Source organism: Pteropus medius, unplaced genomic scaffold (assembly GCF_902729225.1).
Source record: "Pteropus medius unplaced genomic scaffold, Ma_sr-lr_union100, whole genome shotgun sequence".
Taxonomy (NCBI): domain Eukaryota; kingdom Metazoa; phylum Chordata; class Mammalia; order Chiroptera; family Pteropodidae; genus Pteropus; species Pteropus medius.
The window spans coordinates 12559125-12585542 of NW_024349519.1; the positions used below are offsets into that span (position 1 = coordinate 12559125).

Below are 26418 nucleotides of genomic sequence, written 5' to 3' on the forward strand. Positions count from 1 at the left end.
ATGTTTGCTATGTGCCAGGCACTGTTCTGACATGTAGTTAGGGGTTTGATCCTCAATCCTTATGAGGAAAAAACTCATAAAGATAACTCAGGAATTATCCTCATTCAACATATGAAGTGAGAACAGAGAGGTTAAGAACTTGTCAAAAGTCATACAGCAAAGGAATGGCAGAGCAGGGACTCAGACCTAAGCAATTCTGCTCCAGAGTACACTCTGTCCACTACATTACAGGACCTCTCACATGCAAGCACCGTGTCTGTGTGCGTGTGTGTATGTGTGTGTGTTTGTACACACAAGTATTTTTTCAATAAAGGTCACATATGGTACTTATCTTTTTTCTTAATCATAAAAATATGTTCCTGGTTGTGAGTTAGGAAACCATATGAAACAATAAAAATAATTAAAGTTACCTACAACCCAATTAATATTTTATTCCAGATTTTAATTACATGAACACTTCTGATTGTGTTTATGTTTCTTCGGACCCTGTTATTCTAGGTTTTTGCTTAAAAGATGTCAGTCTAAGTGAATCATGAAACTTCCTGGGGCATCACAGGAAGTGAACACAACCTATAAATGTACCCTCTCAAATAGTTCAGCAGGAAAATGCCACCTGGGGGCCAGCTTTGTACATACCTGCTGCAGCATCTCCTCTGTGGCGTTCAACTTCTCTCTGTGCTCTTCAAGACAGAACTCCAAATCTCGAATCTTCTCTCCTTGAGCCTCTACCTGGTCTGTTAACACACTTACCTGTATTCAGAACAAAATACTGCAAAGGATTAGGAAGAATGTGGATCCCACTGCAAACTTTATTTCTCTAAATAGAACAAAAACTGTAATGCTGTCACCACTCATTTGGTTGTAAAAAAAAAAAAAATCCAAGAATTAATAACACAGCAGTCCTTCACACTCCTATTTATGTAATGCTTGTTTACCCAAGAAGTCTGATTCGATTTTTAAGAAAGTTAGGGCTTATCAGGGATGTACAACACTATAGGTTAAAACCATTTCAACCATTTACAAGAGAGAGTGAGCATGTACACAATTTTTTTTTTTTTTGCGGGTGGGGTGAGTGGGTATTTTGAAAAGTAGTTATTAGAGATTAAGAGAGGAACCAGAGTTAATGTTTGAAAGAGAAGTTACCAAGGACTATTCAAGTTTATTTCATGAAGAATAAAAGAAAATTCAGAAAATTCATATTCCACGAGATCTCTCATGACCATGCTGTCCACAATTGTGCTCAAAGTCAGTGTGTGACTTGAATTCCGAGAGAAGCCACTGCATTTGTCCTCCACCCTCAGTGCTTATTGCAAATCTATGAGCTTTTCCCCAGCTATCACCAGCCTGGTAAACATACTTTGTTTAGCTCAAAATACCAAAGCCAAAATGTCTGTCAAGCATTTAAAACAACATGGATAGACCTAGAGGGAATTAGGCTAAGTGAGATAAGACAAAGACAACACCATGTGATTTCACCTATATGTGGAATCTATGAAAACGAAATGAACAAAACAGAAACAGACTCAGAGAAGAAACTGATGGTTGCCAGAGGGGAGGGGAGTGAGGGGATGGGTGGAAAGGTGAAGGGGATTAAGAGGTACAAACTTCCAGTTATAAAACAAATAAATCACAGGGTCGTAGTATACGGAATCTGGGAATATAGTCAATAATACTGTAATAACATGGTATGGTGATAAATGGTTACTAGACACCATGGTGATCACTTCATAACGTATGTAAGTGTCGAGTTATTATAAAGCACACCTGAAACTAATATAATATTGCATGTTAACCATACATTAAAATAAGTAAATAAATAAGAGTTAAAACATTATGAAGAAGAAAGCCTACAAACAGCATTCTCCTCACTTTGTTTTGTTTGGCTCAAAAATCGGAATTTCTGCTACATATTAAAAAATCAGCTCAGATGACAGATGAGAAAATCAGATCAGATGGCATTGTGCTTGTCATGACACTGGCCCTAGAAGAGTTGAGGCTGATTTGAGCTGCTCGCACCAGACTGGGTATGCACACCCTGTTCTGCCGCAGTTCTCACCACTCCCTGTCGTACACAGATGGCCTGCTACACTATGCTTATCAGCAGCCTGGCTCCTGAATTTGCCATCCCAATTTAAAATGGTCTTTGTAAGTATTTCATGAGGAAAGAACAGCATTTCAAAATCACTTGCCTGAAGAACGAGGGATTCTTTATCATTTTCTAAACGTGCTAGCCTTTCTTGATACACATCTCCATTCCCGGTTAGGTGTCCATTTGTCTGAAAAAGGAAGTAATATGGGTAAGGCTGTCTCTCTTTAAAATTGAACTACTGTGGGTAAATAAAAACTTGCATCTGCTTTTAATCCAAGGAAGCTGAATTGAACTCAGCATAGCTGCTACTGCCATTTGTAGAAAATATAGAATGTAACTTGGTTCATTTACCTCAAAATAGGTAAGACAGGCACGTTAGGCATTTAGGCATGTTTTCACCAAACTAAACGACTTCTTATCAAGCAGAAAATAATGACCCCAAAGGAACTAATAGTCACTGATAGTGGATGCACACCTGGGCATGCACAGCTTTGTTGCGTGTGTGGTTAGGCACAAAACCCTATTTCCCCTCCCCCCACTCCAAATGCTCAATGCCACTAATTCTGGATGGGGACAATGGGATGCCCTTTCATTCCTCTTCTCTCTTCCCAAAGTCCCAAATCCAGGACTGTAAATGAGAGCCAGCAGGGGCAAATTACACCACAGGCTTCTTCTTGCTACTCAAGTCTCCAAGTCGTGGGACAAATCTTCTTCTCTTCTTTGGAGCGTTTTCTCTCCCCCTAAAAGCTTAAGCACTCAGTCCACAGTAAATTCCCCTGGCAGCACTGACTAGCCATGCTCATTGGCGATTTGTAATGTTCTGTCCTGAATTCACTAACTTCTTGTGAGTTTGCTTGTTCATATAACCTAATGCCAAGATCCTGGGCAGAGCCTGTAAAATGGTATCATCTTGTAATCTCCACAGCATCTGGCTCAGTGCTCACTCTTCCTTCCCCTACCTCCTGCCCCTCTCATCAGCTTTTTATCAAATTTGGGTATATTTATGCATGATATAAATGTCAAAGGAAGTATAGATGGGGAAAGCAAGTTAGATCTTTTCCCTCAGTCATCTTATATAACGTGCAAGTCATTAAGAAGATACATGAAAAGGCTTATAGAGAGCAGACAACATAAAAACATCATTTTGAAATATCGTAATGTATGTGATGTGTCCCTTTTTATCTCATTTAAATAATCCATAATTATATAGTATGTAATCCCAATAGAATTTCCTGATTCATCATTCAAACACAACAGAAATAAAAGCCAATGGAGGCCAAAATGGTTAGATGAGGCCATCCAGAGTTCAAATGGAAAAGCAAGTAAGTTCAGATTTAAAAATCAGAGAAAATACAAACTGTACATCTTTACTGCCACAGACATACGTCAAGTGACATCTACTATTTTTCCAGAATTAACTGATATTATTATTCTACCAATTAATGCAGTTTCCAGTATAAATTTTGGGAATAACAAAAGTCATGTGTTGGGAAGAGTGAAACACACACACACACACACACACACACACACACACACACACACAAAGGAGCTTTAACAAAAATGACAGGATGTTTCTTCTAAAATCTTATGCACCCTAGATCTATTTTCCACAAGGCCACAAAAGAATCAGAAGCTAATATATAGTAAGTGTGCAATGTGAGTTTAGAGCAAATAAAATTTTTAACATCAGCTGCTTGTCCACATACATGCGCCCCTACCGTAGCATTATTCTGCTCATGGTGTAAACTGAAGTACCCAGAATTCAACAAGTATTACAAAGAGTCTAATGGAGTAATCTAGATGACTTCCACCCCAGGGGACTACTCAGAAAAATAAAATTTATGTAACTTCTTGCAGATAGTTTTTTGGCAAAAAGCCAGTATGCAGAACGTATGTTCTCAATCTAAGAAAGTGTCGAGACTGGCCTTATACAGCCCTAAATTCCTCATTTTGATTAAGGACATGAGCAGGCAGGCATCTGCTTTTAAAACCCCATGCAAAAAAAAAACCCTCGTGCAAGTAGTGTTTTATAAACAAATACATTTCATCAGGTAGGAAAAAAAGATTTCTGCTCAGTGAGGACACAAAGCAAAAGTCGTCTTTCTTCTGACAGAAGGAAATTATAGCAGGAATAGAAATGTTTCTACAGCAGATTCTAGAAGTGTTGCATGAAGCGACTGTACAAGATGTGGAAATAAGACGTTCCAAGACTGGTGCTACAAAATTATCCTAAAGGAAAAACAAATACTAAAAATTGACTCACAATGAAAATGCTCATTTTTCTCAATACTGTGTTGCTACTCACAAGTGCTCATAAGACTCAAGAGTAGTGTGATTTTTTTTAAAACACTAAAAGTCTCTATAAGAACATAAGCAAAGGTTAAGAGCCACCACTGGAACAGTTACACTTTTAAAACTCTGTGTTGACTTATTCAAGTAGGTAAAGGTTTACTCTATTCGCACGTTTACTTATATTTCTGCCAATTTTGTCATCTTTGCCTTAAAGATGGTAGAAAGATGTCAATTCCATACACTACTACCTCTATTCTTCCTCCAATTCCTGTGCTCTGCCTACCACACCATTCAAAACCTCCCTAACCACGGCATGCTCTCTCACACACTAATTCTATTCCTTCTGCATGGACGGTATTTCCCACTCTTTCTTCCTCATTCTTCGTTCCCTAAGGTCCGCCTCAATTAGAGCTTGGCCTGTGAAGTCTTCCTGGAATTACTTGTCCACTCATATGCCAGTTACAGCTTCAGATGAACTTTCATTGCAGCAAGTGTCACACTGAATGGAACAGATCAGACTTGGCTACATATGTGTATCTCACACACAGAAGACTCTTGATTTCATAATTCTATTTTTAAAAATTCAGTATCAGAAAGGGAAAAGTAAGATGCAGTCCAACAAAGCTCCTTTAATTAAATATTATCCCTTACTGTTAAAATGTATAGCTGAAACCAAATTTTGTTAATCAATGTCACCGTAAAAAAAAATTAATTAATTTACAGAAAGAAATATTATCTCTAGCTATCAAGAGAAATATCTAACACAAGGGTCTTTCATGTCCTGATCCGTATTATATCTTTACCACCACATACAAACATTTATTGCCTGCTCTCCAACAGATACCACAGGAGGAGGAGAGATTGAGACAAGACTTGAATCCTTCGGCCAGAAATATTACAGTCATATTTCATTTGCATCCAACATCACAATAAGGTATCTCACACTCTACTGTTCAGAGTCAAAGAACACGATGCCGGCAACGCTGGAAGTCAAGCCACCTCTCAGAGGTAGTGCTTCTTCGCTCGACTGTCCTCTCATCAGATGTGAAGGAATTAGGGCAGTGAGGCTCTCCCCTTGTGCTGTAAATAATGATCTCAGGGCAACTCTGCTGCCATTCAAGGGCACTGGAGCATCCCTTCTGAATGGCCAGTGGCCCTATGTACCATAGCACCTCTGACATTGCTTCAGTCTTACAAACAGCCCAGTTATTTTTCCCTCCTAAATTTCTACTGCAGTTCAAAAGAGTAAATAAGATGCCAAGGCAACAAGGACAACCTCTTCAGGAAGTCCTCTATTGATTCCAAAATCTCACCATCTCTGCTACAAAAGAAAACCAGAGGGAAAATAAATCTCACGCACACTTCATTAAACCCCAAAAGCCCAAACCTGACCCTTTCCTGGAAAAGACATCGGTTTACTCAACGTTGCCAGAAAGCACATCAAAGACTAAAATTCAGAATAAGTCTGAATACATTCTGTACTTTCCAGGTCAAGATTACAGATGTAGTCAAAATAAGACTTTGACTTTTTTATTTCTGGGTTTTGTTTTTCTGAGTTTTAATTTTCTCAGTGCTTGTTTTCCAGAGACAGAAAGCATCTTCTTAAGCCAACTGATGCTAAAAAAAGTGCTCTGGAGTGAGAAAAATCAACAGTAGTAGGCCAGCCCCTAAGAGTCACCAATCCAAAAATGTACTACATCTGAAATGCTGGCAAGAGCAGCAGATGACAAAGTGCTTTCATCTGCTAGTCTCATTAGAAATATCTTGAGAGAGCTTCCCTTGGAGTATTTGGGTATCTGTTGCCAAAATACCTATTGCCAAGATACAGTGGCTGTCCTGTCATGCCGTTAATGCATACACAGTACCTCCTCATTGTGCATCCGTGGCCAATACGTACAGGGTGAGTTTGACAGATTTCTTTAGGGTCTCCTAAAAGGTTCTTTTAGACACCTTACTTGAACAAGGAAGGTGAGCTCTAACCCCTCTTCACCTTATTTTCATGCACATTACCATGATCCCCAAAAGTAAAGCTTCTACAGTGAGAAGAGGGATACATGTTGAGCCTACAAAATTATTCTGATCACAGGTATACTCCAAAGTTCCCTGAATTACAGAAGGATCGAGAATAGAAGGTCCCTAGAAGCTAAAACCCAGCTCCTATTGTAGTAGCATACCATATTCATTCATTCATTCATTCATTCATTCATTCAATATTTATTGAAAGCCAGCTATGTGACAGGATGCAGATCTAGCAAAAGAATCTCTCCACTACTTTGAAAAGGGTTACATGAGATCAAGAAAAAAATGCTGTCCTTATTATTCTTGCCACTTATTTTTTCTTAACTCACTTTCATAATAGAACAGAGAAACCTCTTTCCACTCAATTCAAACAAATACTAGTAGTTGGGATCTCCTTAAAAGTGCCTCTCTCATTTATCACACTGCATTAGCCACTCTCAATTGAGAATTCTACTGACTTGGTCCGTTTGTTTTCCTATGTCTGTGGACACTTTTCATAGATGTTTAACAGAGGCCTAAAGGGAAAACAGCTTTAACTTTAGCCAGGATGTCTCAGTGAGATGCTGCATAACCCAGATAATTGTGATCACATATGGGATACAATCTTAGATGTACCTTGCTTGCCAAAGCTTGAAAAAACATTCCCTGGAGGCACACATGAGAAGAGAAGCCAGTCAGAGCAGCAGGGATCAGAGGGTGCTGGGAATGGATTGCATGCTGAGAGCCCAGAAGAATAGCCAGCAGCCCTGAAGAAAACATGCTCCATGTTTGAACTCCCTAAATTATGAGTATTTTTATTTTTTGTAAAAACCTTTTTAAAAGGTATTTTGAATAAATATCTATTTCTTTTAATATAGACATATGATAGAAATTATTATGGTGATTTAACAGGTCAGAACGCAGTCAAGAACACCATCTTCTCCATTTATACTCTACCTATCTCATGGGTTGTTACCATCAATATTGTCACTTGCTCTGTTAAAAACTGCATTTTTGTAATTTCTGCTAATTTTGAGATTGACTCAGAATTAAAAGTGCCAAATAATCAGACACTTTAGGATTTCATGACCTGATCCTGGTCACGATCCTCAGTTTTGTCTATTGAAAAAAGAATGGTCTAGGGCAACTCATCAAGTTAGACCTAAAGTAATCACAAACTACTTGCCTGGCTCCAAGGGACATATTTCTCTATTTGCCCTCCTAAACTCAGAGATTGCTAAAGCACATAATTCTCCTTTGTTCATATTTGTGTTAACCTTCCGAGTCTTAAAAAATACTTACTCATTTCTAGAATGCTATAGTGATAGCTACCCCATTACAACAAATTCATTCCTGTAGATTTTATATCCCTTCACTGAAACAGGCTACTAGGGTTATTATTTCCTTTCTTCTTATCCAGGTTCTGAGCATACAAAGCCATTAAACAAGCAGCAGAAATTAGTAAAGGGATAACCTGCACCCTACAGGAAGCCAGGGGACCTCCCTGGCCAGGCAAAATAATAATTAGAACTACAAATGCCCAGTTACTCTAATGAAAAGATTAGTATCCATCTTAGGTACATGGGCTCTGAAGTTGGCCATTGGTAAACATGAATGAAATTTTTAATATGTTTTTCTAAAATATTATGGAAGCTTCTTCACTCTCTAAGATATGCCTGTACTCTTTCGTCAAAACAGTGAACTATGTATGAGTAATGTGTAACCTAACTCGCCTTGGAACTGGACCCAACCCTTTCATTGCAAAGGGATCCTGTTAAATGTTTTCCCTCTACTCTTTACAATCCACACTTCAGTATTATCTTTTTGACTAGTCATTTGCCAGGCTCACTAATAAGCACTCAACATATGTTAGTCCTTGGGGACTCACAATCCTGTGTGACAGAAATCATCATCTCCATTTTATAGACAAGGAAACTGAGACACACAGCTCAAGTAATTTCCCCCAAATCATACAGGCTTCTAAGAGTCAGAAACAACATCAGAATTCAGGTCTGCTGTCTTCAAGGTCTACATTTGCAACTGCCAAGATACAATCCTGCCTTGTTTATCAAATTCGCTGCTTTTTTACAACAGGACCTCTTTTATTCATTATTTTGGCAATTTCTTCATATACAGTATAAAGGGGGAATTTGCTAGGATTCTGTGTTCCTTCAATTCCAAGATGCCACCCATTTTTATCACACTATTAATTTTCTTAAATTTTTGATTGTGGTAAAACACATATATAAAATTTACCACTTTAACCATTTTAAGTGTACAGTTCAGTAGTATCAAGTACATTCACATTGTTGTCCAACCATCTCCATCATCCATCTACAGAATTCTTTTCATCTTGCAAATATGAAACTCTGTACCCATTAAATATCAACTTCCCAGGCCCATAGCAGCTATTATTCTGCTTTCTGTCTCTATGAATTTATTTGCATACTCTAGGTAAAGAAAGAAAGACTAATTCCAGCTAAAATGTGTATACATCCCACTTTTAAGATCATAAAACGATTGCAACTTCTGAAATATTAAAATGGGAGAAATCTAAAATTATCAGCAAATAATTGAATTGTAAGCCTAAGACCCTCTGCCTATTGGATTCTCAATGCTGCCTCAATTCTCTTTTGCCCAGTTCTAAAAGTAAAGCCCACCACAGGCTTAGTGCTGTGACTACTCATTTCAGACTTATGCCCTATGCCTTTATTAATCTAAACACTCATTCCAGCTCTCTTCTTCTCAATTTAGGTATTGCCCTTTGCTCTCTTTCTTCTTTTATTCTTTCATTTTCTGTATGCTTGAGAAATAAATGTAATTTGGAAGGACTGGGATCAAGATGAGGAAATAGATATAAATAAGTTGGATAAATATAAATAAGTTTAACTAAAAAAATTTACCTCTCAGGATCCGCCTCTAGTTTATTTTTTAATTGTTATTTTTAGGATAAAAACTGAATATTCATAAGTTGTGTAAAGTATTTGTCATTCTGTGGATAATTAACTTAAAAATGTCAAATATTAAGATAGAGAGCAAACCAAAAATACAAATCAACAGGCCATTATCCATCCGAGGAATAAATTTAACACAACAAACGATCTTAGTTCGTTCAAATGCACACTCCATTTTATCATCATGTATCACCATTCATTACAAATATACTTACTGAGCACCTATTATATGCCAGGAGTCGTTCTAGGCACCACAGATATAGTGGTTTGGGGACTTTTCTTAAATACAGGCAAAATTCTCTGATTCTTAATATTTACGTTCCAGTTGGAGAGACAGAAAATAAATGATATAAATATGGCAAATCCACAGGACATAAGTGGTGCATGCTAAGAAAAAAAAATTAAGCAGAGAGATGTAACACAAAGAATGAATATGTGAAATTTTAGATATGGTGGCCAGGGAAAGCCTCACTAATAGCATAACTTTTAAATAAACATCAGAAGACTATGAAGGAACCAGCCACAGAGATATCTGGAGAAGGGGCTTCCAGGCAGAATGAACAGCCAGTACAAAGGCCCTAAGGCTGGTTTGCCCAGCATGTTTAAGAATCAGTGAGGAAGCCAATGTGCCTAGAGTAGAGTGAAAGAGGGGACGTGTAATGAGAAATGAGGGCAGAAAATATGAGGAGCATCTCCTATAAGGCCTCGCAATCAAGAGTTAGCATTTTGGCTTTTACTCCGAGTGAGATGTGACTATAATTGGAAGTTTCTGAAAAAGGAGTGAATGACATGATCTGATATATGTTCAGATATCATCATTATCATTTTTACTTTTTTTCAGAAAGACTTTAACAGAACATATTGAGCGCGTATTAATGGAAATGCTTTTGGACACAAGATTTTGTCTCGGAAAACACTTGTTTTTAGACACGAGTTAAAAATTCAACCACAAGTACCCTTAAGCTATGGCTGCCACTGGCAGCCTCTACATGTGGGCTAGGAATAGGTTCTTCTGCCAATAGTAAATTCCTTTCTCATTATGAGCCGAATGATCAGAAAAATATGGAGTAAAGAAGGGGTGAGATGGGAAGTAGAAATAACCTAAGGAATATGCTAGAGAACATCTACTTTTAGGGCATGAAGCAATTTCTCAAAGAAATCAGCAAGCCTGGATCCTTAAGTCTCTAGAGGAGAAACCTGCAGAGCAAATATAAAGTATAATAACAAGGCATCATGTATTACAAAAATTAACTTCAAGTGTTGAAGCCGTGTAGCTGCGCCACCACTAAAACATGATCGTACTTTTTGCACCCAGAAACGAGGAGGCATATTGACTAGGAACATAAGAACATTCAGCCTGGGACTGGCTGTGAGCACCAGTATTTGTGTCACATCATGTGAACATGTTTTAGCTGTAGGATGTAGTATTCAGGTTCCCAAAGCAAATGGTTTTCATTTCTACCACAGATCCAAAAATAGACCTTAATTATTTTACACAATTTTCATTAGCTTTTATAGAAACACAATTAATTCATATGCTTATTAATGTATCTTCCTGAAAACTGAGCATCTTTAAAAGACTTACAAAATAACACCTTTTCTATCTTCTCCATCAATATCACATCCTTTTTGTGATATTTCATAGATTTTATGGGTTTGAAAGTATTAGAACCATGATATTTACCACTGTGTTCAGGGAAAGGGCAGATCTGCCATGACATTAATTTTTGAGAAGGACACCTAGAAAGAGACCTCACTGTTCAGTGAATAAGAACATCATTTAAAGCCCAAGTTAACTCACACATTAGAATTGAAGAGATCGCCACAAACTGCTAAATGGCACTTCATATCAAATACTGCTACAAACCTGCCTTGCTTTTTGAAGTGTCTATTCACTGCACTGCCTATTTAGAATCGCCATTGGGTCTTTTTACAGTGAACTGCTCACTATTTCCGAGAGAGCATCTATTATGTGCAAGGTTCTTTCTCTTATAGGACTATTTATTCTAAGCCACAGTAGGTCATTCAGGTACAATCTAAAAGCTAGTCCACTTTCTAAAGAATAATCAGGTGACCTGCTGGCACTCATGAAATGTATAGTAACAGCACTTTTTAAAAAATTATTCTTAGGGTCAAAATGGAATTGAGATCTCTTAAGGACCAAGCTGTTCCCTATAATTTTTTTTTTCTTGTTCTAATGGGATATTCTATATTCTAAATTTTGGAATAAGCAACAAAAGATTCAGAGCATGGGGTAGGTGACATCCAGATATCTACCATCTGACTCTGAAGCCATTCGATGAGCGTTTCTGCTGTTGAATCTGGGATCTGGCATCTCAAGCCTTCCTTCTCATCTGTTTCCATCATCTCTAACAATCCACGCAGGTCTTCCACAAGGTGCAGGGCTCGCAAGCTCCCCATGAATGGGGAGGTGGGAGACTGGCAATCAAAAATCCCATTGGAATATTCCAGGGCCTTAGAACCTAAGTTTAAAAAAAAAATCACAGAGAAAGGATTTATATTAGATAACACAAAGCTGAAAGTGGCAAGCAAGTCCAGTCACCGTAAGCAATAGCCATAACAAGAAAATGGTGAAAAAGATAATTCAATCACGTTTCTCTCCAACGCAGAGTTATTTGGTTCAAAAATAAAAACCATATAATTGATGGTAAATATCAGTGGTCAAATACCTAACGGGGAGGCCAAATGTCTGCTATAGTATGAGTATGGTCGTTTTTGTTTTAAGATATCCTGATCTTGCAGAAATGAAGATAAAATGGTAGCAGATCAGTTTGGGTGGAGCTACGCATTCCAAAAAACAGAGATTTTAGGGGCCATAAAGTCTTTAAATTTCCTGTAAGTTATACACCGAAGTGGAAACTGCATAGCATAACTTCGAAGGTGAAAGGGCCAGCTCCTAGTTAACTTACCAGAATTTAATCCCTGAATAAGTTTGATGAATTGATTATGTATGCATGAGCGTGTGTACATAAATATTTTCCCCCATGATTGTTTGCGGCCTAGCATAAATGCTCTCTTGTTAATTTTAGGTTTACGAGCAGGTTTTACAGACATTTTTGTTTTCTGTTATAAGAGAAAACATTCTACTACTTAAATCCACACAACTGACTCACAGCCAACCTCTTTGTCGCTTAGATTTTTATTTTTTGGTTGGCCAAACATACCTACTATGAAATATAAATACTAACCTTATACTTAAATATCAACACTTATGATATTTAGGCTATCGCTTCATAAATCTGAAGGTGTTACAATTGGGTGAGACCTGTGAACCAACGTGCAAGTTCTCTGTCCAGCTGGCCATCTGGCTTGATAAATTCTAACAATGGAGAGAGGAATTCTCTTTCAGCTAGTTCATTCCATTGACATTGCTAATACTGGACCAAATGATCTGGATCCAGATCTGCCAAACTATTATAATGGCACCCACTGATATGCTAGGCACAGTGTGAAATGCTTCACATAACCCTCTGAATTAATCCCCTTGGGAATCCTGTAAAACTGAGATGAGGAATCAGAAAAATATAAATTGAGGAGAGTAGCAAGCGGGGCAGGGTGGTGGGAGGTGGGTGGGAAGAGCATTAAAAACCAGACAGGCTTTAATGTCCTATTTCAGTAGTTTTAAGCATTAGGATCACCTGATGATATTACTAAAAATATATGAGCCCATGGTAACCTTCTATTTTGTTAAGTCCCTGTCATAAAACAAGGTGGAGACAGAAGAGAGATGTGTATTTAGAAAAATTATCCAAATGTTCATAGTCATTTCTCCTTTTCTCCCTCTTACCTCAGTTGGAGGCATTAATAGATGCATATTTAATATAAATCCAGATCCTACCCACAATGTTGTTGACTAATTTAACTTAAGGAGGGACCTGAGGAATCTTGATTTTCTTAGTAATTCTAATGCTGATCCAGGGCTAAGGAATAAATACACTAGTCTAGTAGAATATATAAAATGTAAATTCTTCAACTACTGGTTCCAGAAATATCACTTCTCTCGACTCTGGTCAGAGCCTAGAATTGGTTCTAGTTATATTTTCTGAAATTGGGACGGAGTAAATCCAATCTCTTTCCCACATAATAGTCCCTCAACTATTGGAAAGCACAAAGCATGTTGCAAGCAACAATACTTTTCTAGGTTAAACATAACCAATTCCTTACCAGATGTGCTTGTTAAACTGTTCACCTTCATGCTAACCTCCTCTAGATAAGTTTTAGTTTTCCAATGACCCTTTGACAATGATATTCCAAGAACTGAATGCAGTACTTGGGGTATGGTCTAATACACGAAGGAGGTCAAATTGAAGTCAGGTCTCCAGCACATGTAAGTATAGCAAAGGAGACCAAACCATGATATGTCACTTCTCTCAAGAGAACCTTCTGAAAAGGAAAACACCTTTGGTTTCTTCAAACAACCAAAATAGAGTAGGGTCAAATTTATGACCAAAAAAGATTAGCAGCTGGGAGCAGGACAACTAGAATCAGGAACGATAGAGGCCAACTGTATCTTGACCCTGAGCACCAGGTGCATGCATACAACCCCACCCAATAGCCTATCCAACCCTCTCCTCATTGTAATGCATTCCTAAATACATAAAAGTAATTATACTGAGACAAAATACAAAATGTGACATGAGACCTTAGGTAGCCACCACTCCTGGGAGACAGCAAGGGAGTGAAAGGGTACACCTACTTACTAGTCGGTCCCCTTAGCCATGATGAGAAAATAAGGAGATAATGGCCTATTGCTTTTGCTCAGCTTCCATAATAATTGCTGAAGATTCTTAATAAGGAAATAATATGATGAGATCTGTGTTTTAGAAAGGAGATTCTGGTGGTCCAGAGAAAGATGTACTAGAGCAAGAAAGCAAGAGTATCAGGAACATCGAAGGAGAGGTTTACTTAGAAAGAGCAAGACAGTGGTCACACAGACACGGCAGATTTCAAAGAGAAAAAATGGGAATGGTAGAATATGGTAGGAGGTAGAAATGATAGAACTTGATTAACTAAGTTGGAGAACATGAGTGTCTAGAATGACTTAAACTTCTGTTTAGGAAACTGTGTGGATGAAGGGCTATGAAATTACCAAAGACTACTAGAGGAGTTTCTGAGGAAAGATAATGACCTCAGTATTTTAAATAATGACAGTGATTTGTCTGTACAGGACATGGGAGATATCTAATTGGCAGTTAGAGATAGAGACCTGAAGCTTCCCAAAGAACTGGGAAAGTAAATACATGTGAGAATCATTGATGGAAAAGTAAATGTTGAATTCAAGAGAACAGATTAGAACATTCATGGATATTGGGTAGAGTACTTCTCAAAGTGTAGTCCACAGACTATTGGCACCAGAATCACCTGAGAAACAGATTCTTTATCCTTGATCAGAAGCCTAGGATAGTCCTGGAATTTTTGACATTTTAAAATAAAATGTAAAAATGATTCCGGTAGAAAATGGAGAAGGAGGACAAAGATAATACCACAGGGAACCTATAGGCATTGGAGAGAGCTAATAAACGAAAATAAGAAATTGGAAAGGAAAAAAGTTGTCATGAAAAAGCCAAGAGAGCAGAGTAAATGGCATGATTCTATGTTTTAGAGGATACAGATTACCTGCGATAATACCATCCATTTGCTCCAATGCTGCAGCCAACATGTCACTTGCATCACTCATCATTTTGTTTTTGTCAAGGGCAAATTCCAACCTGGATCTGAAAAAATAATGATGTTATCATTATAGCCTCTAAATGACACACACTTCCTGGCAGGTTTAATAATTCAACTTCAAATTATAACTCCATCTAGCAGGCAAATACGGAGAATTTCTGAAGTAGTAGAGCTGAATTAATTGAACCATTTAACAAGCTGTGGCCAATAATCACCTACTGTACTGCAAGATGATATGCGATACCTGTGTCAGTTAATAAAGTAAGATTCAGTTCTTGTACTCAAAGTGTTTAAAATCCAGTAGAATGGTTTCCATGCTGTACTCTGTAAAGCTCTAGGTCCCTGCGAAGGGCATAGGGGATGGCTGTGGAACCTTGCTGAGGGCAGTGAGGCATGCCAGATAGACAAGACTTCTTTCTCCCTGCACTAGCCCTACCCATCTCTGCTTTCTTAAGTTTGCCTTTCTTTTTTTCTGTATAAAGAATTACCATAAGACTTGCCTAAGAAAATGGTTCATGAACATACATACTAAACACATACAAATCTACCGGTATTTTATAATGTAACATTAGCTATACATATTGAGTGCCTATAGTGGTCCCTATAAATTTACATAAATTTTCCATAATCCTTAATCATGACAACAATCCTGTATATTGGATAAACTCATCTCCATTTTGTAAATGAGACCAAAGATGTTTGTTGATTTTTGCATGGAAACACAGCAAGTAAAGCCAAAAACAGTTTTTAACTTAGATCTGTCTGATTTCCACTGAATTTCTATTTACTTGAGCCTATCTGAAAGATAGGTTTACGCTAAAATTGTGCCACGATCTGCTCACTTTTTTTTTTACCTGTTAAAAAATTGAAATTATCCTTGCAAAAACATGGGTCATTAACAGGAAAAAATCAAAGTATGTGATTTTCAATATTAATTAATACATTTCAGGTACCAGACTAAGCACCCATATAAATTCTCCTAACAGGCCTAAATAAGGCTCTTGCTACTTTGCAGATACTGTGGTGTAGCAAATACCTGAGAAATAAAGGGTATGCTGTTTTAACAGAAACTTTTACCCTGTCTCCAAGCAGCCAGATTTCACTTACCACTTTATTTTTACAAACATATTTACAGTTCTGATAAACAGCTTCTTGGGTCAGTTCTCTACTGAGTATTTATTCTGATAAAATGCCATTTAATCAATGTGAAATATTACCTCAATTTTATAGATTTCATCTAAGAATTTCCCACAACTTTACTCACTTCAGAAGGTAAAAATATCACTACCATGTTATGTGCAAATATTACAGCACAAAACCACCCGAAGCATGTGTTTACAGTTACCCAGAAATCAGACGGTTAACAAGCTAGGTTATGAACCCACGTAGTTCTCAAAAATTTACTTGCACATTTAGCTAGTGCACAGTCCAGAGAGGTGGGGCATCAATTTAATAATCACGCTTCAGGCAGAAAACTTAAAACGTGAAAGTCAAGAACATAAAGGACTAAGATGAATAGTGTACAATCCTTGACTTTCATATAATTAAGCGGCTTACATTCCCTTTCATTTTAAAAGTTGCACTTCAAAGAGCTCTAGATACTATGATATATATATATATAAGAGACACATGTCAGGTTCAGCTATAAACTTGGGAAATGCTAATAAAACAGAATGATGCTCACATTGAAAAAACTCTTACGCCTCAAAATTAGAAAAAATAAATATTTGTCTTTATTAACAATTATATTTATTAGCAATTATATTTCTTCTCTGTTCTGTTCACAGAGCCTTTCAAACCCTATGGCATGGAGGTATGAGAACTTAGGCCATGTTTTGCAAAATGGTGAAAAACCAGTTTTTAAAAAAATTTCCTATTCTTTAGAAATCAATCCTTTGCTTAATGTCATAAAAATATGACAATGTCATTTTTTAAAAAATTTTATAAATGTTACTATTGATGTCCATACTGATCACATAACAGTCTACATGTAACAGTAAGAAGACGGACAGTAAACACTACTAATAAATATGTGCATAATACAGCAAAAGTGGTAGGTGCTAAGGGTTAAAAATGGAGCAGGACAAGGGGGTCAGGAGTTTGGAGGGGTTTGCAAATTAAATAGGGTAGTCAGGGAGAATGACAGATTTAAAAACCAAAAGTTCAGTGGTATTTCAAATATAGAACTCATACAAATCGATAAAAAAATGGGAGGGGTGATAGTATTAACAGACATATAACAGAAGAGGAAAATATGAAAATATAAAAATATAAAGAGATGCTTAATGTATTAATAACCAAGGAATTGAAGACAATAATGCAATACTGTTTTATATTCAGTCAGTTGGCAAAAAGAAAAAAAAATTAACACTACCAAGTATTGTAGAGGATGTGGGTTCACAGAATCTCTTCTAGAATGGTGGTGGAAATGTAAAATGGGCTAACATTAAACATTCACATTCATTTTGAATCTAACAATATTTACTCCAAGATATATAAATGTTCATCATAGGACTCTTAACAAGAATAAAAATGTGGAAATGACCCAAATGTCCATCAACATGAGAAGAGATGAAAAAACTGATTTATTCAAACAACGGAATTGCATACCGTTGTCAAAACTAAAGCAATATGTGTATAGTATGGACAAATCTATGCAATATAATAGCAAATAAAAAAGTCTGATAAATTCAGTAAGACTTAATAATTAAATACAAACATACATATGTATATATATTTGTATCTCAAATATATGTATGAAATACACATAGACTCACTGTAAGTATACACAAAGAAAAACAGGAATGATGCATGAAATTCAGGATGATGGCTACCTCAAGCCAGGGACATGGGAGACAGAATTTTTAAAAAAAGTTATATAGGTAAATGAAGTTTAGTGTCAAGTTTTTGAGTTAGGTAATGAATTCAAAAGTGCCTATTGCATTATTAAAAATGACAAAAAGGAAATTCCACTTCTAATAATGGCAGAATATATTTTATTGGACAAACTGTCTCACAAATAGCAATATAAAACAATGAGTAAAATATAAAAACAATTTTTGAAGAAATTAGAGCCCCACCAAAAACTGGTAGAAACTGGAAGGAATTCAGTTCTTGAGTATAGGGAACTATATGAGATTCACATTTAACATCTTTTCACTTGTGGACGCTTCTCAGTCCACGTGATGCAGAGCGGCAAGGACTCATGAAAAAAATCTCAATCTTATTGGTGCAAAGGATAAAAGGGGGTACAGTTTTTAACATTACATGCAAAGATGTTTAATACCAATTCAGGGTAGACTGTGGTAAGTTAAGAATAGATAACATAATCCGTTAAAACTGTAAAATAAAGAGATAAGTAAAAAGCCAATTAGGTCTATGAAATGGAATACTAACAAAATCCTCAATCCAAAAGAAGGAAAGATGGTAGATTTAAACTCACTTGTATAAATAATTACATTAAATATAAATGGAATAAACACTATTAAAAGTCAGACTGGTTTTTAAAAAAGACAGATTTAACTATATCCTATTAATAAAAGAATGAAAAATGAGATATCATGTATATAGTAAGCCTAGGAAAGCAGAAGTGGCTATGTTAATAATAAAAATGACTCCCAATCAAGACATATTATTGGAAAGAAAGAGAGACATTTTCTGATGATAGGAGTCAATTCTCCAGGAAGTCATAACAATTATAACTTTTTTTTGGCAATTAATAACAGAGCTTCCAAATACATGAGGCAAAAAACAACATAATTGAGGGATAATTACACAAATTAAGTCCATTCAAATTTAATGTAATTGTTGACATGGTTAGATTTAAGTTTACTATCCTGCTAATTTTTTTCTGTTTGTCCCATCTGCCATTTGTTCCTCCTTTTCAAACTTCTTTTGGAATGGTAGACAAGGTAGGGAAAAAATCCAATAATGATATAGAAGATTTGAACAATACCATCGACCTTGGCCTAATTTAATTTATAGAACAAAACACTCAAATGCAGAATGTACACTCTTTTCAAGTCCACATTATATTCACCATGATAGGCCATGTGTGTAAAGCCATAAAATAAGTCTCAATAAATTCCAAATGGGCTTTAAAGGACTACACAGAGAATAAGAAAAACAACCTGAAGTGGTAAAGTACTAAGACTAAGAATAGAATTTCCACATATATTAAAATTCTGACATGCCCTTGGCTCGAGTTATTTTAGAGACAGCCTAATTTAGTGAGCATCTGTGTTGATAAAGCTATGTCAACTGTCATGACTGGGTCAAAGTATTTTTAAAAATAGAAAAACTACATTAAAAGGCTTCAAAAAAATCCCAAGCTCTTAAAAAGATTTTCCTATATCCTCAAAAACATTTCTGAGAGGATGATCCCTCTGGGTGTCCTCACATACTTAATACAATGGAATGTTATTCCAATACAGTGGAATATTACCCCACAATAAAAAAAGACTCAACTACTGGTACATGCTACATTATGTTGAGCAAAAGAAGCCTGACATAAACGACTATGTACTGTATGATTCCTTCTATATGAAATTCAAAAACAGGCAATCTATGGTGATAGAAAGTAGGACAATAGTTACCTGTAGGAAGTGGCAAATAATTAAAGGAGATACTGAGAGATTTCCTATTCAATATGTTGACTGAGGTGTTCGTTATGTAAGTTCATACATCTGTCAAAACTCATCAAACTATACATTTAAGATGTGTATACTTCACTGTACACAATTTTCATCTCAGATTTTAAAAAGTAGGAATGAAGATGACTGAGAAATTAAAATATTTTAAAATGAACTAAATAAATAAATGGATTAATATAAGTGGGAAATGCATGGATTTATAGTGACAATATGTCATGAATCAAGGATAATGAATAATTCAATTACAGATCTGAGGTCAAAAATAAAAGACTCAGCAAATCCATGTCCCTTTGTTCTAATTCTTTGCTTACCCAGAAACCTGCTGATTTTCATTTGGTCTTTTGGATGGACAAACCATTTAGAAAATTAAAACTTCAACATCTAACGATTCTCACATGATAGCAAATACATTTCTGGATTTTAAATAGCTAATATATATTTTTTTGAATGACTTGCTGAAGGAAAAGTTACCAGGAAGTACAACTACTACAATAATGGGTTCAAAGTCATAGTTCAAACTGGAGAAACCCCTTACTTGTCGGACGAGGTAGACAAAGAAGACCAGCTCTGTTTGCAGGAGTCCTCAACCTAGTAGTTTTCGATTCCAATGGTTTAATAAAAATAAGTTTAGAAAAGCCTTAAAAAAGCAATCTACTGGGGAAAATAGTCATATATTAGAGTAAGGAACAAAGAAAGACCTAACAGAAGCATGTTTTGGGTATATTTCAAGCTTGGTCAGGACCCATTTAGAGTAGATTTGAATGGGGTAAAATATCAGGGAAAGTTCCAGTAATGGGTGTGGTGGCTATAAGGTTGGCAGAAGACTAAAACTTTTTGCAGAGTTGCTGACTAACTGGTGTTTTAGGTCAGGCTAGCTGCCCGGTTTCCCTGTGAAGAAAGAAAGGCTGTATGAAAATTACAAAGTTTGTTTTAAACTTTGGTGAGAATGACATTTGTCCTAGGTTTTACAGCTTTCCTTAGGTAAAATGTTTAGGTTTGAAAGAGAACTTCTAACTTTGTGCCCAGAGATGAGTACAGCTCACTGGCTGGCGGAGTGTCATATTATTATATGGTCATTATGAGAACAATACATTTTCATATAAATTACCCATATATTTCTCACAATTTTTCCCCCTAAGCTGCTTGCTAGGTGTGTTAATCAATTACACAATGATTTTCAATGTATGCTGCAATACAATCATGGGAAAGATAAAATGTGTAAAAATGGAAAGACCAAAAGGGAGTAGGAAAGACTATCAGTGGTTATCAAGCTATGGTTCCTGGACCAGTAGCAGCAGCAGCAGCAGCAGCAGCAGCAGCAGCAGCAGCAGCAGCAGCAGCAGCAGCATCACCTGGGAGTTAATTAAAATGTAAATCCTTGGGCCCCACCTAAGACCTACTGAATCAGAAACTGCAGGGGCAGGGCCCAGAAACCTGGATTTTTACAAGCTGCCCATGTGATTCTCATGCACACTCAATCACGGCACTAGAGTGTAAGAGGCCTCCTTTCCCTCTTGGGACAACAAGCCCCACCCAGATGAGGCTGGAACTGGCTACCAAGGTAAACAAGGGCAGAGCTCCTCTCCCCAGTCCCCGATCCTTACTTTTGACCCAAAAACAACAGTTCTGAAGAAGCAATTATGTTTTAATCCAAAAAATCTCTCCCTTTCAACTTCAACTACTAAGTCTTCATGTCTGCAACATGTTAAGATTCTTAAGCAATCTTCCTTACTTTCTGGTTCTCTGCTATGTATCTGTCATCACATACTTTCTCCTCCCCTCTGTATTAGTCCAAATTCTTTTCACCTCCAATCTGCTCTAACATCCCCAGAAAATTAATTCGGAATCACATGAAAAGGGAAACATTTTAAGAATTGGGGGTCGAGAGGCAGGGGAAGTATTAAAAACAGAAAAGTTTGGAGATCTTGGCAGCAGGGGTGATATATAATGTTACAACACATTTAAAAACTTGTCAAACTGTAAAATAGGTATAATATTGATGATATAACTGCAAATTTGAACACTGACTATATTTGAAAATATTAAGGAACTATTTTAATTTTTAAGTTTTAATAGTTCTTTTTTAAGAGCTCTCGCTTTTTAGAGATGATTAGCAAAATATTCATGAATAAAGTAATATGATATCTGGAATTAGCTTTAAAATAATAAAGGAGAAAGAAATAGGGTAAAGATATAGATGAAACAAATTAGCCATGATTTGATAATTATTGAAGGTGGGTGATGAGTACATGGGGTAACATTACACTATTCTATCCACATTTTCACATATTTGAAATTTTCCATAAATATTGAAACATCTTTTAAATATTTAAATATCTTTCATTCATGTCTTTACACAATAGGATTTTCAAACACCCTTGACCGTAATATATTACCTTAAATATTTTATTTTTCTATCATTACCTAAAACATACCAAGGGCTTATCAAATATTTACAAACCAAATAAGAAAATACTTGTTATTTTAACCACCCGCATAAACATAAACACACACTCAGAAAATGAAACAGCCTCTCACAGAGAGAAAATTGTAAAGCAAAGCATAAAAGAATTAATGACTGTGCATTAGTAAAAGTTACTTCTCTTGCTCACCAAAATGAAGAGCTGCAAAAATAACGGGGCAGAGCTGGTAAGTATTCATATAAATGAAGAAGCAAAAGAAAAATAAGACAAGATCAAAAGAAATGAGCTTTTCAGTTCTATGTTATTAATATCTAAGAATGATGACCAGAAGGGAGTTGATAAAAAGGTTCATACAATAAGCCAAGATCCTTCACTTCTTGAATAAAAAGATATCACTGCTATTTGAAAGACTGGTGTGTATTAAATATCAGTAAATCAGAAGATCCTGTGATAAATTTAAAGAATGTCCCATTTCTCCCTATCTACTGTTATTGGTATTATGACTGCATGAAGAAGTCAAGGATTTGTCCAAGGTAACTTGGGAAGTAAGATTTGAGTACAAAACCCATGTCGTTCCCAAGTATGCTTCTCGCTGATTCAGTAGGTATTTATTAAACAGTATGCCCTAACTAGGATCACCAACTTGACCTCTCATGAGCTTCTAATCCAAATTATATACTACCTCCAGGACACCCATCACTGCCTTCCTCTCATGCCATACAACATACTCTTCCCTGAACACCCCTGCTCTCTTACCTCTCTGTGCTGTCACACGAGCTGCTCCTTCTGTGCTTGGACTACCCTCCTACGCCCTGGTAAATATACTTTCAAGATTCAGCTCAGGCATCCTTAACTCCCAGGCTTTGTTGACCTTTCCCAGAGCATCCATGGCATGACTCTATGAGAGCCTTAGTTTTATAGTATTTGTCTCCTCAACTAAGCTGTGAGTTCCTTGAAAATAGAGGCTGTGTTTCTGATCTCTGCAACCCAATATGTTATACGATGAACAACAAAGGCCTGTAGCATGGTGCTATGCTCCCGTGGCTCCTCAAACATACACACTTTTATGTCATAACTATTCTAGCTCCTATATTCCTTGTTGCTATCACCCTTGCTCTTAAGATGTAGGTGAATCAAATTCACCGTGCTACTTTGGAATGACGCTATTCCTAAGAGTTTGCAAATTTAGTTCTCAGTGTAACAGAGGAATATCAGGGGGCCTGAGCAGGATTTAACTTCTATTTTTCCACCCACTCTAACCCTAACCCCCTATAGACTCATCTGTCTCCTAGTTTCCTACCCAGGTCTACCAACCTAGCCCTAGCTAAGAGGTAAGTAGTTCTGGGATGTCGGACCCCGACTTACAACGTACAGAGGGGCAAGAATGCATAATAGCTACTCAAAGCTCTGAAAGGGCAGGAAAGGACAAGTTGCCTATATCCAAGCATTCTCTGAGTGTTTTATAAACCATGTGTCATGACCCCAAAGATTAGAAGGTAGTAAAATAAATTTAGTAGACTGCAATCAACATGTATTTAATAGAAAATATCAGAGTATCTCATAAGAAGAAAAGGTTAAGTACTGTTTTGTGAAATTTTGCTTCAGTTATATATATGCATCTCATGCAATAAACATTGAAGCCCTATCATGTGCAAGGCACTGGAAATAGAACGGTGAAAAAGACAAGCAAAAAGAAAACCTATTTCTGCCTTTAGGTAGCTGACATTCGGTGGTTTCAAAGTGTGTGTGTTTATTTGGGCATGGATATAAATGTATTACATCATAATATAAGAAAGTATATCTTACACTGACTCAAAAAATTTTGAGAAAGACTGCTGTAAAGTGGTGCTATTTAAAATATGGTCTGCAAATTGGTGTTGGTCCACCAACTGTTAGTGGTCTATTATAAATATAGAAATCAAGAATAAGTATTCAGAAAGTTTTATAGCAACCTGACTTTCCTCTGATAGCCAATTACGTGATCATTTTTCAGGCCCACCCAATTTTTTAAAACTGAATTTTATGGAAAGAATTGATCCATGATGGATTGGGGGCGGGGGTATGGCAAACCTGGTCCTTCCCCAAAGATGGTTGGAGAAGCACTGCTCTGCAGGATTCACTGGGCGTGTGTCTTGGAATTAAGTGTGTACAAAGTATTTTTATTGGAAACCGTGGACTATGGTTAGAGAGAGAAGGGACAACACAGGGAGTGAGAGAACCCCAACAACTGGGGAGTGTGGTTCAGGTCTGTTCTCTCTCCGCATGTGCCGAATGATAAAAATAATTAAATGGCAAGTGGGAAGCTATTAGCACTGGCATTGATGATAGATGGTTAAATTCAGAACAAGTGAAACAAAAAATATTTTTAGTTGTATAAAATTAACATTAATGGCAATAACATAATTGAACTACTTATATGTTTTGCAGAAGCAAAACATTGTAATTTCAGATCCACTTTATTTTAATAATAGCGATAAAAACAAAAGAATATTGCCAGCATACCAAATTGACTGGGAAGAGTGGTAAAAACTGTGGGCTAGGGAACAGTTTTGTGGAGGAATAAGATTTTATAATAATTTTAAAAACTAAACTATTTGTCTAGTGGGTAATTTCTGTTATTTTCTTGTTCAACTGGGTATTAGTTACACTCTTGGCTATATATATAGTAAATAAAATGTCAACATTTTTTTCTTTTATAGCATATGTGCTTCTGGCCATAGTCAGTAGTACAGGTATGTTTTTGGCTCTTGGAGGAAAAAAATCAAAACCAGAACCCTGAAATTATACAGTTGAAAGTACAAAATATATTCTTACAATTGTTATTCACTATTAAAATAGTAAAAGTCATATGGAAATTCTGTACAATTAACAAGTACTGAACCAAATGATAATGGGTTATATAATGCTTTTCGAGTTGTTTGTATTTCAGTCCTGAATGACTGGCACTAAGTGCTGCAGTAGATGTCCTTAAGGGAGAGGTACTGAGAACCAGGAGAGCAAAGCCAAAAATTATTTCCCAACTCAGGTGTTGGCCAACTTCAGCCCATAATCCAAATCTGGCCCACTGCCTATTTTTGTAAATAAAGTTTCATTAGCACACAGTCACACGCATTCGTTTATGTGGCTGCTCTCATGCTACAGCAGCAGAGTTGAGTAGTTGTAACCCACAAAACCCAAAGTATTTACCATCTGGCCCTTTACAGAGAAAGTTTGCCAACCCCTGCCCCAACCCATCCCATAGCCTCCTGAAGTACCAAAACTCTTCTCCTATTTGCTCATTCACTCACTGATTGAACAATATTTACTGAGTATCTATTATATATCAGGTGCTATTTGAACTGATGAGGATATAGCAGTAAAGGAAAAAGAAATGGAAAAGTAAAAGTTATTGCTCTAATGTCAAGAAACCATAAACAAATAAATATATTTAAATGTATAGTAGATGAGATGGTGATAAATAATATGGGAATGCAAAGCAAAGAAGGAGGATAAAGATAACATTGGCTTACTTCGTACTACGTACTGTTTTAAGTACTTTTCATGTATTGATTCATCGAACCCTCATAATAACCCTATTGACACAATATTTATTCCTACTTTGTAACTGAGGAACAGAAAGGGCCCTCAAGTCATACAGCTGGAAAATGGGTTTGAAGCCAGACAGTCCGCCTCCAAAGCCCACGCTCTTAATTAATTATACATTGTGCTGGCTCTTTGTGCAGAAAGGGAATGGTAGGGAGTTACAATTTTAATATGATAATTGGGGAAGGCCCCGCTGATAAAGAGACATTGAGCAAAGCCCCAAAAGAGGCGAGGGAGAAAGTCAGGTGAATATATAGGGAGGGCTTCCAGGTAGAAACAACAGCCAGTACAAAGGCTGGGAGGAGGGAGAGCTTCATCTACTTGGTACTGAGAGAAGGAGGGAGGGAGAACAAGGGAGAAGGGGAGAATTTACATAGAGTGAAATGTGCAGGTCTTAATTGCACAGTTTGCTGAGTTCTGATGAATGCACACACCTATGTAACATATCAACATTCTTGTGTACATTTTGATGGAAAAGCTAATAAAATTTGATACAGTGTTTGGGGAAAGGAAATGACTTGGGGGCTGTGGCCTACTCTATAGAAGAATGAAGTGGCCATTTACTGTGGCAACTGACTGCTCACTCCCAACCCCAAGCATAACAGGTACTTCTTCCATCCACCAAAGGCAGCAAGAAGAACTGTAGAATTATCATCCATGGAGAGTCAGCACCATGGATGATACTAAAGCCTAATGAAATAGCTGGATCTTGTACTTGAAAGTTACATGGCGTAGCA

The 26418-nt window shown here is 36.7% G+C and overlaps 1 protein-coding gene across 15 annotated transcripts in view; it reads right to left on the reverse strand.

Annotated features, from left to right (window-relative positions):
• PPFIBP1 (PPFIB scaffold protein 1) overlaps positions 1-26418 on the reverse strand; it is a 146717-nt gene that overhangs the window by 38631 nt on the left and 81668 nt on the right. For 13 of the 15 annotated variants that reach the window (XM_039882408.1, XM_039882407.1, XM_039882419.1 and 10 more), the window contains 4 exons: positions 14971-15068; positions 11611-11816; positions 2190-2276; positions 637-750 (listed from right to left, as the gene is read on the reverse strand). In XM_039882408.1, the coding sequence (XP_039738342.1) occupies positions 637-750; positions 2190-2276; positions 11611-11816; positions 14971-15034 (471 nt within the window). In that variant the 5' untranslated portion in view covers positions 15035-15068. The remainder of the gene's footprint in view (positions 1-636; positions 751-2189; positions 2277-11610; positions 11817-14970; positions 15069-26418) is intronic. The other 2 variants (XM_039882414.1, XM_039882415.1) reach the window with 1 other exon arrangement.